Here is a 14,286-nt window from a genome sequence, read left to right as displayed (position 1 = left end):
GCAGGGACCGCCGTCTCTCGGCTCCCACCTGGGGTGGGGGTTGAGTCCTGCCCGTCCCCGGACTCGGCGGTCAGCACCGGGCGTGCTCCGCCGCCAGCACCTGCCGGCGCCCGGCTTGCGCAGGATGCGCATCCCGGCGGGGCTCCGGCAGCGCCTCGGCCCCGGCTCTCGGTGGCCGCGGTCAGCTGTTCGCCATTTATCCCAGTTGGATAAATCCGATGAGGCCTGGCGGGAGCGGGGGGCCAGTGGACCGAGACGGCGAGGTGGGCGGCAGAGATCCGGCCGATCCTTCTGTCAGGCAACGAAATCTTGGCCGCTCAGCGGGACTGGTTTAAAATTCAGCCGTGAGGTGGAGGCAGGTGTTCGCATCGCTCCCTGCGAGATGGCCGGTGGCGGGCGGAGGGCGAGGGACTGCGGATTTGTAGCTGCAAATCATTCACGCCGGCTTTGCCCGCTCCACAAAATCACACGGGCATCTACCTCTTCCCAAGCGCTGTTCCCTACCCTTTTGGGGCTAAAGGCTAGGGGATTTGCACTGAGAGAAAGAGCCAAACAGAGCTGGCACCCGCTTCAATTAAAAATCTGCCTTCCCGGTGGGAGATGCTGAAGGGGAGCCCGCGTTGTGAGAAACCGACTGCCGAATTCCTGAAAACTAGAACTGCTAACCGAACCCGCTACTTCCCACAGATAAGGTGAAACGTGTTAACCCCATGATAAGGATGCTGCTCAGGGAGCGGAGAGGGAGGAAGGAGGGCGTTTGGCTCAGCAGAGACACAAGCCGAATTGTTTGAACGGAGAGGCGGCCGGCGGGGAGGTTGCGAGGGCCCAGCGTCCCCCGCCTTGTCTCAGCGGCCCGGTTGATCGCCGCCCTCCGTACCTGACGAGTGCCGGCTTTCCCACCCAAACCTTTCCATTTCGTCCCCATCTCTCGCTCAGCGCCGGAGATTCTTCCTTATGCGCCCGAGCGGTAGGACGGTCCCACCTCAGCAAAAGGTCTTTTATTCGGAAGAGGGGAAGCCGGGCTCTCCTCCGCAGCCACCGTGGGGTGATGAGGGAGCTCCCCTCAGTCTGAGCGACGTGGGGGCACGGAGCGGGCCAGAGCCCCCCGGGTAGCCGGCTGCGGGAAGGGGGGGCCTTGGAAGAGGACGGGGCGCACACCAAAGTCACAGGTGACTTGTTCCAATTAGTAGCTGTCTAATTAAATTAGTGTTATGCGGCTCAGCCAATGGGCCGGCGGGGGTGGAGGGCGATGATGAGGCAGCCCGGCGCAAGCCCCTCCCCGGCGGCCCGAGGAGCCCGGCGCGCCAGTATAAAATCGCCTCGGCGGAGCTTTGCCGAAGCGTAGCCCTGCGTGGCCACGGGTCGGGGTCGACTCAGGATTGAGTGGGAGCTCGAACGCACCGCCCATCCAGGATGCAGCTGGGTGAGCCGCTGCTGACGGCGGCAGGGGCACTGCCGGGCGCCCCCTTCTACCCGCTGGAGGGCGGCGGGCGCGGTGGAGCCGCCGGAGCCGGGACGGGCGCTCCCGGCGGCTCCCGCGGGCCGCCCGGTCCGGGATCGCCGCAGCGCCTCGACCTGGACAAGATGCCTAAGAAGTTTGGGGCGGCCCCCGCCATCCTGGGCGAGGCGGAGACCGTCGAGCCGCCCTTCGCCGCCCCCAAGCCGGACGGCCGCAAAGCCACCCCATGCGGGGACGAGGAGCTGCCCCCGGCCGCCGCCGCCCGCTACTCCATGGACAGCCTGAGCCCCGAGCGCTACTACCTGCAGTCCCCCGGACCGCCTGCCGCCGACTTGGGGGGGCCCTGCGCCCTGTTCCCGTACCCGCCGGCGGCGCAGCACGGCGCCGTCTATCAGCCGCCCGGCGGGCCGCGCTACCCCTACGGCTCCGTGCTGTCCCCGGGCGGCTTCGCGGGCGCCGTGTGCCCGCCCGGCGGCCGAGCGCAGTTCGGAGGCGGCGGTGGGTACCAGTACGGGCAGTCGACGGGCGGCGGAGCCCTCTACGGCCCTTATCCGCCGGCGTCGGGCTCCTGCGGAGGCCTCGGCGCGCTGGGGGTGCCGGCCGCCGGCCCGGGGATGCGTGCTCAGGTCTTTCTTTGCAACCGGCCTCTCTGGCTCAAGTTCCATCGGCATCAGACGGAGATGATCATCACCAAGCAAGGCCGGTAAGCGGACGCACGGGATGGAGGAAACGGAGGAAAGTGGTATGGTGGTCGGGAATGGGGAGGGGGGAGGTTGCAGCCCCGGGGACGCTCCCTGTCGGGTGGTGCTTGCCCGCTCCCCCGGGAAGGAAGTGCGCCCTCTCTCCGTCGGTGGTGCCCCGGGATGCTTTCCCCGAGAAGCGACTCCCCTGTTTCCCCACACACGGTGGCCGGGAGATAAGGCGGGGGTCGGCTGGGGCTCGCCGCTTGCTTCCGCAGTCTCTTCGATGCCGGGACGGACGGGGCACCCCACGGCCGCCTACAGCATCCGCCGGAGCCCGCGCCCCCTCCCCCGGCCCGTCTCAGCATGCCTTGTGGTTTTCCTCCTTTCCCTAGGAGAATGTTTCCCTTCCTGAGCTTCAACATCACCGGCCTCAACCCCACTGCGCACTACAACGTCTTCGTGGAGGTGGTGTTGGCGGACCCCAACCATTGGCGTTTCCAGGGGGGCAAGTGGGTGACCTGCGGCAAGGCCGACAACAATATGCAAGGTGGGTGCAGGTTCCGGGGGTTGGCTTTTCGGAAAGGGTTCCCAGTTCCTCCCCGCCTCCCCCTTCAGGGTCTTCCCCACACCCGGCATCCTGCTGAGGGACGAGCCATGCTTTTAAGGTCGTCTTTCGACTCTTTTTGGGCCACGGTGTGGGAGGGTGGCCCATCGGGGAGCGGAGGGGCTGCAGGGGCGGCGGAACAAAGCCCCTGCCTGGCCGGCGTTTCACTGGCTTGTCTTTCCCCAGGCAACAAGGTCTACGTCCATCCTGAGTCGCCAAACACCGGGGCTCACTGGATGAGGCAGGAGATTTCTTTCGGGAAGCTGAAGCTCACGAACAATAAAGGCGCTAACAACAACAATGCGCAGGTAAGGAGGGAGAGGGAGGCTTGAAGGGCTCTTGGTTGGCTCAGCGGGGGAGCTCTGGGGTTTTGGGGCTTTTACAGCATTTCATCAAGTCGCTAAATCACTCTGCTTTTGAGTCGTTCCCCTCTTGAGCTGGGTCATGGAGCTTGATTTCTTTGTTCCCCCGTATGAATAGTTGAAAATGTTGGAAATATGATGTGTGAATTTCTTTTGTTTTAGACAATATATTGATCCCCCGGAGTTGTTCAAAAAGTGGGAGGGTAACAGATAGCTCTTGGTGAAACAGGACTGCAAGCTGTGACTCAGCTCCTGATAGCAGTTAAAACTGCTCCACTTCTAAACCAAGAGATTACAATTTACATGAAGAAAAGGTCATTCTGTAAAATAGGTCTTTTAATGTTACAAGCAGTTTACCTAAAGATGTTGTCTCTTTCATGGTTTCTTTTAGATGATAGTACTTCAGTCCCTACACAAGTACCAACCCCGACTTCACATTGTGGAAGTGACTGAAGATGGTGTTGAAGATCTGAATGATTCCTCAAAGACTCAAACGTTTATTTTCCCTGAAACGCAGTTCATAGCAGTTACGGCATATCAAAACACTGATGTAAGCATGAATGTATAAAATTGCAATTAAGAATAAAATTGATTAACTTGTGGGCTCAGAATCACGTCCTAATATATTCTGCTTTCACTTTTAGATTACACAGCTCAAAATTGACCATAATCCTTTTGCAAAAGGCTTCAGAGACAATTATGACTCGTAAGTACACCTCTGTCTTCTTCTGCACATGTCACATTCTGGCCTGAAATGCCTGTGGAAGGGTTTTTCCTTTAGATACTAATTCAGTTATTCATCACCAGTACTTCTTCTGCTGGCACTTTTGCATATGTTAAAGTATCTGAATAGTGTATTGTCTAGGTGACCTGCCTTTCTGTTGGCTTCTGAATATTGGTAGGAAACTTATGCTGGCAGAACCCAGCTGGCCTGCAGATTTCACTGGCAGCAGTATATTGGATGTCTCCACAGAACAGGCAGCTTCTTTAAATTGTCAGCAGAAGACTTGCCTAATAATTGCTTTCTGCCTTCACTTGTACTATTGCTTGCAGCAGTAATAGAAAATTTACAGTGGTTTAGGAAAAGTGCATGCTAAATTAGATTAAAAAATATCCAGCCAATTAAATATAGTTATGATTCTAATTAAGAAATATCTAGTTTCTTTGTGTTTTTGTGTTGTGTTACTGTCATACTGGGATTGTAAAGAAAAACACTATTTCTCTTTTATGTTGTAGCATGTACACAGCTTCCGAAAATGACAGATTAACTCCATCTCCCACGGATTCTCCTAGATCCCACCAGATCGTCCCTGGCGCCCGATACAGTATGCAGCCGTTTTTCCAAGAACAGTTTGTCAACAACCTGCCCCCAGCCCGCTTTTACAACGGTGAGAGAGCTGTCCCTCAGACAAATGGCCTGCTGTCCCCACAGCCGAACGAGGAGGTGGCCAGCTCTCCTCAGCGGTGGTTTGTGACGCCCGTCCAGCAGCCCAGTGCCAACAAACTGGACATGAACTCCTATGAGACGGAGTATTCTCATAGCACCTTGCTCCCTTATGGCATTAAATCCCTCCCCCTTCAGACATCCCACGCTCTGGGATACTACCCTGACCCGACATTTCCATCCATGGCAGGCTGGGGGAGCAGGGGCTCTTACCAGCGAAAAATGACAACAGGACTAACTTGGACCTCAAGAACGAGTCCTCCGGGATTCACTGAAGACCAGCTTTCCAAGGACAAGGTGAAAGAAGAAATTGGCTCGTCCTGGATAGAGACTCCACCTTCTATAAAGTCTCTAGATTCAAATGATTCTGGGGTCTACACAGGTGCTTGTAAGAGAAGACGCCTTTCCACTAACACTTCCAGCAATGAAAATTCCCCGACAATGAAATGTGAGGACATTAATGCTGAGGACTATAGCAAAGACACTTCAAAAGGCATGGGCTACTATGCATTCTATACTAGTTCTTAAAGCATCTTTTTTTATTCCAATTGGCTGATTTTTAATTATTTTTTTTCAGGGTGGCCTTGGGTTTTTTTGCATTACAATTGCCAAAAAGACTCTTTGCCTTCCACCTTGAGTTGTTGTGTGCAATTCTAAAGAAGGTGCCAAAGCTTTTTGACTGTTGCAGGTTACAAAGTAGGGAAATAGCAAACCATGGGAGAATTCTTCTCCTTGTTTAGGAGGAGCCATATGCAGAAGCTGTAAGAACTCCAGTGTCTAAATATGTGGTGTATTTATTTGAGACACTAAAGTGTATAGTTTGGGTTGGCTCAGAGGCCTGATCAAATCTATGCACTCCTGAGCAAGGAAAAGAGGGGGTGGGATCCCAAATTTAATTTTCTTCCCTTCTTGATGAAAGGGAACTGGTTTGCAGGGAACTGCACAAATGCTATGTTCTGCTTTAAACTGAGATTTTTTTTTCAACCCATCCACAACACAGTTGGCTGAGTTGGATATTGCTCAGCTACAGCTTTTTTTTTTTGGCAGAAAGTGCCAAAATAAGGCCTGCTTGCCAGGCAGGATTTTGACTTGAAGGCCTTGTTGCCAACAACAGGATTACAATGACCAAATCTGACTTTTCTTAGCTTAGAACTTGCATTAAAAAAACCCTGCCTCCATTCCAAAAGCCTAACCTTTACTGAGGTGGCCAAAAACAAAGTGTACAGTTGTGTTTTGTCTAGGTACACTATAGAATATTGTGGAATAATGTATAAATAGTTGACCTGTAGCTATTCAGTTGGAAGGACATCCGGTGGTGTTTTGAAGTTCAAAAGGCTTTTTCATTCTTTTAAATTTTTTGGGGGGTTAATCAAACTTAGCATATGAAGCATTGCAAAAGGAGATTTCTATTTATGTGTATGTAAAGTGACTTTTTCAGCTGCCCTGTATAAAATTGGAAGTGATGTAACTTTACCCATTCTTGCCTATACTTTCAGCCATTTTAAACTGATCAGCCCCAGAGCAACTCGCCCACAAACTTTTTCCCCTCCCAATAAACTTGTTTTGGTTTTTTCTATGTACATAGTAATTTTTAATAAATGTGATGGTGCCAGACATAAGAGAGGGTATGGCTGTGCCTCATCTTTGCCTCTTCTAGGTGTTCCCACATTGGAGGAGGGAAGCACAGTCCTAGGGTTTGAGTTGTCTGCTGTCTCTAAATCCTTTCAGCCTTTCTAACCTTCATCTGTTGCACTCTGTGTGGGTTTTGTTGGTTTTTTTTGGGTTTGTTTTGTTTTGTTTTTTTTAAGTCTCTTGGCTCTTGTGTTGTCACAGTTCTCCTGTGCATGTTCTGTAGAAGCCGGGAGCCCCTGACCAGCTTCAAAATGGGACGGTCTCTTGTCCCCTGCCACCCCCCATCCCCCGCCTCTGCGACAGGCGAGGTGCGAGCACGGCCCGGACAGCGAATTGTGAACCCACCCCGCCTGCGCCCGCCGCCCCCTTCTCACCCCCTCCGCTTCCCGGAACAAGGCAAGAAATTCCCCTGCCCGCTTATCTGAGGGGGAAGCTTTTGGCAGAGCGATTGAATCCCAGCTCCCGCGGCAGCGGGACCTTTCCTGAGGATATGCAGGCAGTAATGGGATTAAGCTGTTAACGATTCCCGGCTGCAAACAAAATAAGGCCGGGGCTCAGGCCGGGGCTGTCCCGGGTGGAGGTAATGCTATCGGGGAGCACCGGCAGGGGCTCCCCCTCCTCCGGAGCGGGGCGCGGCGGGTGGCCGAGGAGATTTCGATCAGCGCTTCGCCTCTCGGGGCGACGCTCTGGCTCTCCGCGGCAGCAAGCTGTGCTGTCAGCTCTTCCTCTGCCCCAGGACCCCAGCTGGAATAGAACGGGGACTTGCGACAATTTTTAAGAAACAGGGGACGGAGCATATTATTCCTTAATTTTACTTTTCCTTTTTTAAATTTTTGTTTTCCAGTGGGGCCACCCCCTCCCGGAAAAGGCCCCGGGCAGGGCTGTTCCCCGTCCCCAGCCGGGGGCTGCGGTGGCGGCATGCCGGCCGTCCCCGCCCGCCCAGCAAACACCGATTACACAGCACGATTCCACCGCGCTGCGTTATTAAAAGCTGTATATTTTTGCACGGCACGGTGAAAAAAGAACTTAATACTTGTGACAAGTCCTCACACTGTTTAATAGAAACGTAAGTGCCTGGCTGGCCCCAATTAACACCTTGTGATTATAATGCATTCCTAAAATGGGGTGTCAGACGCCAAATTGTGAATAAAGGTATCTAATTAATCTTCATAGGATGACACTGATAAACAACTCCAGATTTAAATAAAGATCAAGGAACTGAACGTATTTTATTTGTTTACATTAACAGAAGATAAAGTTAACTACCCCTGCACTTTGCTTCGTAATGTGATTTGCTACCGCAAACAGCCGGCTGCGGGCGGAGAGCCCCACCTCGCCTCGGCGGCTTTTTCTCGCTGCTTTGGAAGGAGGGGGACACCCCGAGGGTGAGTGCCCCTTCCTCCGCAGCCCCCAGGCCGCCGGGTGAGGCGGGCGTGTGCCGGGAAACGCGGCAGCACCTCGGCCTGGCAGCGAGCGCTGCAAGGGAGCGCGCCCCGTCCCCGCCACTTCCGAGGCTCTCGCATGAAGCCGTGCGAGATTGAAACGTCAGCTGGACGGGCACGGCGGGCCTAGAGAGAAATAAAGAAATAAATAATAGTTGTTTACACCGCTGCGGTGGATTACGAGCCCTGCCCGATGAAGAGGGAAAACTTGGTTTTGGGTCAGGGAGAATCCGAACCTCGGCGGCTGCCGGCGGGGCAAAGGCTGTGCCCGACCAGGGGCTCGGCTCCTTTCCCCCGCAGGCCCCGTGAAGCCGGGATCCGCACCCTGGGGCCGCTCACCGAGAGTTTGCAGTTCCCGGGATATTCCCTCGCTTGAACCGAGGGCGCGGTTCGGTGCTCTGGGTGCGTAAATCTGATCTTTAAACAGCATTACCGCCCGGCGGGGCAATAGAAGCAGCGGAGACGGGCTCCTCCGAGGCTTTGAGGCCATTCCTCGCCGAAGACTCTGGGTTCTAGGGGTGTTTTCGTTAAAGCAGACCTGGCACCTCGAGAACAACCCTCTGGTAATTATTTTCCAACGAAACTTCATCTCCCGCTGCTCGCCCCAAACCGTATCGCTGCCTCTTCACAGCCGGGGGGGAAAACGAAACGAGCCCGAAACTTTCTTCCGACGGCACCGCCCCGACCGTCTCTGGAGAAAGGGCTCCTTCCTCCTCAGGGCAGCCACCTCAGCGCTCCTGGGAAGAAGGAGCAGATATTTTTCTGCGTTTTCTCTCCGAGTAATGAGATGGGGTTTTACTTTCGGTCTGAATTTCCGCTCCCACCTTCCTCAACGCCGCCTTTTTAACACCTGCTCGCTTGTTCCCACCTCCTCCTCTCTGAGGGGAGCGCGGCGCTAACGGAGGGGCTGTCCCGGGAAAGGTTATTTTGGCAGCCCCGCGCCGGGTCGCCTCTGGGGCGGCGGCCGCCGAAGTGGGAACAGGGCCCCGATGGCTCCTGCGGCACCGTTCTGCTTCAGAAATTCCCCTTCCCAACGGGAATACCGGGCAGCTGTGCCGGGAGAGTCGGCGGTGGACAGCTGTGGGGTCTCGGCTCTGGGTAGAAAGTGGAGGCGGGGGGAATGAGGCGAGGGAGATGGGGCCCACCGGCAGTTCCCTCATGCCCGTCCACCCCATGAAATTGTGACTTTCATTACTACATTATATTATTATTATTAATAATAACATTATTTTATTATTATTAATAATATTTTTTTTACTGCCCTACCATTTTTTATACATTCAAGCCCAATTCCCCAGCCCCCTGAGCTCTGTAGCCCACTCATCATTTCCCCCAGATCTTCATAGCCGTGATCATAATAATATGAGTGTGGTTAATATAAATATTAATCTAATCCTTATTGGAAGGATTTTAGTGCTTTCTGGGTATCACAGATATGTAATCCAGGGGAGAATGACATTAGCCTGAAAGAGTGGAGTGCAAAATATGATTTGAATAAAAAGATAGGGTGGTATCTAATATTTCCTTTAGGGAGTACTATACTCTGAGCTGTCACAACCGATTGCGTAAATAGAGGAGACTGAGGGATGTGATCCTAATCATATTGATGAAACATTCATCTGAAAGACCGAATGCAACCAGAAGGGACTCACCAGGAATACAATTAAATCCTAATCTGGGGAGGAGGAATCCTCTGCAGGCTTTCCTCTAACCTGCTGCCCTCTCCCCCGTTTTCATTTCACAGTCAGATAAAATGCAGCAGAGGAAGGGGAAATGCAGGAGAGGTGGAGTGCTGTGTGATCTGCCTGCCCAGAAGGACTGCATAAACACAGGGAGTGCTGGGTGGAAAGGGGGTAAATCTACAGTTCTGATCCTGGTGAGTGAAAATAAAGGCCTAACTTTAGTCACAGGGGAAACTACCTGCCTGCAGAGGCTTTCCACCTGTGTGTGATGTTAATCAGGGGCAGGAAGTCTCTGCTTCTGGAGGAAGAATCCTCACTCCCTGGCTTTGACTGTTAGCTCAGTTCCACGCTGCAGAGCAAAACTGATTTTCCTATCTGTTGTGTGCTATTTAGTTTCCACCTGCAGTAGAGAACTGTTTTCTTGCTGATGTTTATTAGCAAAGGGGTTAACTTCCAAGCTGCTTTGACCAGTGGCCCTCAAAAGATGATCTGAGAAGATGGATGGGACAGGGCTTCAGATGATGTGGCTCTTGTAACAGCACTAAGCCCCGGCTGACTGCTCTTCATCCATCTTGCTTTTGGGAAAGGCATCGAGCAGGTGTGTTTTCCTAGTGCATGCCACTTTTTGGCATATACCACTAAAATGAATTAAAGTAATGAATACCTGAATTTATATAATGATGTTTAAAGCTTAAAAAGCAGCCTTTATTCTTCATCCTCTCACTGTCAGACTTCTTTGATTGTCTGAGACCCAAATCTGATCAGGTGTTTTTAGAGCTTTTCCAAAGTCACATGTCTTTTATCATCAAGCTTAGGCAAAAAAGCAAAGTGATTTCTTTCTTCCTGGAATGTTCACATAAAGAAAGATACCCCCACCCCCACCCCCCCCCCCCCAAAAAAAAATAAATAATGAAAGATCAGTTCTCTTTCTGTGGGGTGTGACGTCTGTAAATGAGGAAAGGATGTGTGGAGTGGGACATCCATTAACAAATCTGTATTAGGAGCTCCATGTAAGTCCATATTCTCTCCTGCTGAAGTATGAGCTCTGCAGTTTTACGAGTTTTAGAAGGACTCTTGTGGATGAAGTAGGCACTGCTAAAGTATGGACCCCATAAAGTAGTATCATTTTAGCAGGTTTGAAAATGAAGCTTCACATCAAGGTTCCTCTGAACTGTCATTTTATATGGCAGTACACAGTAGGAGGGCAAAGGGATCTGTTCTGTTATGATCCCTGGTTTTCTTGGGGCAGGGTTAGGTTTCTGTGGTGTGGGTAAGGCACACATCCTTAATCTTCATGGAGTAGTTACAGTTCCATTTGTCCACAAAGCAATGTAGTTTTTGTAAATTGCTTGGCATAGTTGCAAACTTCCTCTGGGGAAGAAAACAACCTTTATTAGGAAACAATATGGTTTGATAATATATTAGAATGTGCTTGTTTTTAGTGATAAGTTCTCAATATTCTCAACAGAAATTTCACTGCTTTCTCTCCTCACTTCTCATGGCAAGTAGAATTATTATAACATGAAATTCCTGCCCTGATGAAGGTATGATTTGAACAAGCAGACCTGTTAAACTGACACTGCAGAGGATATGCCAATGCAAAGATGACTTTTGAGGAGCTATTCACAAGAGCATGTAAATTTTATCCTATCTCTTACTCCAGATAGGACAGACAAAGCCTCACCTGTGTAGCCAGGTGAGCCTTGATTAGCTTATTTGCCATTAACTTTGTGTTGTGTATTGCAAGATTATGTTTAACCCAACTCTTCTGTTACTTCTTTCAGCAAAGGCAGGATTCAGCTCTGCTGCTTTTGTATTGCAGCTCCTTTGCAGCATTATTTGAGAGGAATTACCAGGTAAATTTATTGTTTTGAGGGAAAATATCTTTGATCCAGAAAAAAAAAATTGGCAAAATCTGTGACATTTGAGTACTCTTACTCAGAGGAAAAATTAAATTCCTAAAGTTTGTGCCAGTAATGATCCTGAACAGCAGATAAATCTGCATTGTACATCTCTGTTTCAAATATGCAAGACATTTCTCTACTTCATCTGCTTAAATGATATGTGCATAACAAAACTCTGGAAATGCCTGCTGTTGGGATAGGGTAGAGAAGATCAGGGTTATTTTTCAGACACAACAATTGTTTACTTCAGTTCACTGTGCAGCAACAGAAATTCTCATGCTGGCACTGAGCAGAAAGAAGAAGTTGAACTGAATGTAAGAATGAAAAACTTGTATATTCCTGCCAGGGGTGCTGGTGGGTGCTTTCAGCAGTTTAAGCAGCAGTATCTGTGATTTTGTTTTTTTCCCCTTTCCATACCACCCCTCACCACACAATTACAGCACATGGCAGTGAATATCTGGGTGGTGACCAGGCCAGTTTAGGTACTGAACTTCAAAAACATTTAAGCAGGCTGGTATAAACACTCTTGTCTGGAAAATGGTGAAAGGACTTTTGGATGAGGTGGAGATGCCACAGTGGTACAACCACAGCATTTAGGTATGTATCTCTGAGCATATGGTGAAATGTAGATTTAGAGCGCCTCTCGTACCCCAAAACAGCTGTCCATGGGCATCCACTTGTTCTGCCATTTACCTTGTGGATCCTTCGTTGTTAGCTTTCTAGCAATTTCTTTATTCCAGCCATGGGAAGAGACAGCCATTCCTATAGGTATCAGCAAATATGAGCTCTCTGTTTTTGTTGTACCACAAAAAGCTTAATCGTTGCATAGTCTAATGGAACATGTATAATAGTCAGAATGTGGTTTCTGCTCTGTGCTTAACATGTGGGTTTCTTGTTTCTGACATTCCTTCTGACTGAGAAGCCTTAAAAGAGGTGCCTTTCATTCTCCTGGAAATGGGCTGATAGATTAGGAATTTCAGGGCAGTGTCTCTCGGGGCCACAGGAAGGATGCTCTATGGCAAGGTGCTTTTCATTTCACATTTGGCTTGGAACAAGGGGTGGGTTTGGCTCTAGTACACTACACAAGTAATGAACAAACAAAAAATTGTGTAGTATTTCACCACAGACTTAAAAAAATAGATCCCACAACTATTGATGGGATTGTTCTGAGCTCTGGGGCAATGGCTGACTTCTGCTAGACTGGATTGTAGGTATTTTTGGTGCATAAGTGGTTAAGGTGTCTCCCTCTTCTCTAACTTGTATTTAGTCTCCGTAGAGAAGCATGGAGGATACAAAATGAGACACAATACCATTTTAATGTTTTTTCAACCTACCCTGGGACTGGAGATTAAAAAAACCCCAAAAAACAAAACAACAAAACCACAGATCCATTTTCTTGTTGGTAGGGTGTTCTCCAAACCAGGAGTTACAGGGAGAGCAAAAGCAGCAGGAAGACTGTTTCTCCACCCTATTCACATCCATCATGCTTGATCTGCATCATTCTCCACACTGATATTTCATATTGTTCTGCTGAGAGGTGCTAATGGCTGCCCATTCTCTTTAAAGATCACCAACATAAAGAGTGAAAAACCCTTTATAGACAAGCTTAAAGATTGACCATAACTACACCTAGAAAAGATCCTGTTGGACAGCAAGCAGATTAACTCTCTTGTGTCTTTCAATGTCCTCTATCATAAGAGCTACAGAGGTTAATAGGCCAAAGCTCTCAGGTATGGCATTGTAACTAAAAGCTCTCCTGTGGTGTGTCTTTACTGAGGAGTGAATCTGTGGGAGGAGGAATTGAGCTCATTTTAGTTTCTCTTACTGTGAGAAAGAGATATGGACCTATCTCTCTATACTATTTCCTTTCTAGGCTTGCCTTGCACATCCACTTCTTACCTTGCACCAGTTGTGGGGCTCATCCAATTTCTCTGTGAGTCAGTTCATTTTACAGACTTGGCAGAAAACACATCCAGGAGAAAAGGACAATTGCATTCTGTTGGGTTCTTGGGTTGGCTCAACTAAGGCCTAACATGAACAGGGGCAGTGGAGGGGGCAGGATCTGTTTTTGGTGTGGCCTTACAGTGATTTATTTTGTGATACTGTGAATTACGAAATTGCAGATTTATAATTCAAAAAGACAGAATTCTCTCCTTCAGATTAAAAAGTGCTTTCCCAGGTGGTTGGGATAAATGTTTCATGCCTTTCTGTTCCTTTTGAGTGTCCAGAAAGAAATAACTGCAAAGTCACTCACTGAGCCATGGCTGTAGGAAATGGGGGGATCAGATAGGAAGAAACAACAGGGAACAGAGTAATCCAGCCTGTTTGACTTCCTGCATGCAGGAATGGGTTGTCTCATGCTTTGGGGTGGTTGTTCTTGAAGACCAGCCTGCTCTCACAGGCTTTCCTTTCCCTTCCTCAGCAGCCTTCCATGGGATCCTAACCAAGAACAACTCTGAACTAAGCTGAATTCTGCTCTGCACTGTCAGTTTGCTACTGTATTGTCCTTCTCAGAGCTTTAGTCACAATCTTACAGCTGCCCTTTACATCTCATTGTAAGAAGTCCAGAAGACTCATCAGTCAGGTGCACAAAGAAATGACCATCAGCACAGACTGGAGGTGTGGGTTGTCTCTGCCCATCTATCTGCAGATATCGGGGTGGTTCTCTTGAGTACTAGTGGGGACCAGAGCTCTGGAGTACCAGCTCATGGAGCTTCCTTCAGCTTTCAAACAAAGGCTTCTCCTACTTCTCCTCTCAATTAAGAGGCCTGTAGCAGGCCCCTAGTACAAAGTCATCAGTGTTGGACTGTTCTCTGGCTCTCACCCATGTCTGGACCCACTTGTCACTTGTTCAAAACAAAGCAGTATGTCTTGCAGCCAGCCTTTGCATGGTCTCTAAGTTACCCATGTTCCTCACCTTCCCAGCATGTTTTTTCTCAAGAGCTTGTATTCATCCTTAGCAACAATCCAGCCATGTGAGCTATCCTACTGTGATCCTATAATCCTTGTGAGATGCCACCAAGCAGTCTCCTTTTTACCTCTGTTTTCAGATTGCAGGTACTTTCTTTAGGTTC

At 49.9% G+C, this 14,286-nt stretch overlaps 1 protein-coding gene and 1 long non-coding RNA gene across 2 annotated transcripts; one reads left to right on the top strand and one right to left on the bottom strand.

The window, feature by feature from the left end:
* Positions 1-628: 628 nt before the first annotated feature.
* Positions 629-6,128, top strand: EOMES (eomesodermin). Its single transcript, XM_015650309.2, has 6 exons — positions 629-2,162; positions 2,535-2,689; positions 2,933-3,054; positions 3,500-3,658; positions 3,753-3,814; positions 4,345-6,128. Exons 1-6 carry the CDS (start codon positions 1,414-1,416, stop codon positions 5,078-5,080), a joined length of 1,983 nt encoding a protein of 660 aa, XP_015505795.1. The 5' UTR covers positions 629-1,413; the 3' UTR covers positions 5,081-6,128.
* A 1,089-nt stretch (positions 6,129-7,217) lies between these two features.
* Positions 7,218-8,711, bottom strand: LOC117245440. Its single transcript, XR_004500137.1, has 2 exons — positions 7,966-8,711; positions 7,218-7,752 (listed from the first exon to the last, which is right to left on the bottom strand). It is a non-coding gene; the product is annotated as an uncharacterized LOC117245440 (long non-coding RNA).
* Positions 8,712-14,286: the final 5,575 nt, after the last annotated feature.

The sequence above is a fragment of the Parus major genome, chromosome 2, assembly GCF_001522545.3.
Source record: "Parus major isolate Abel chromosome 2, Parus_major1.1, whole genome shotgun sequence".
Classification (NCBI taxonomy): domain Eukaryota; kingdom Metazoa; phylum Chordata; class Aves; order Passeriformes; family Paridae; genus Parus; species Parus major.
The sequence above is the reverse complement of the archived record's forward strand: the minus strand, read 5'-3'. Positions and strand labels throughout refer to the sequence as shown.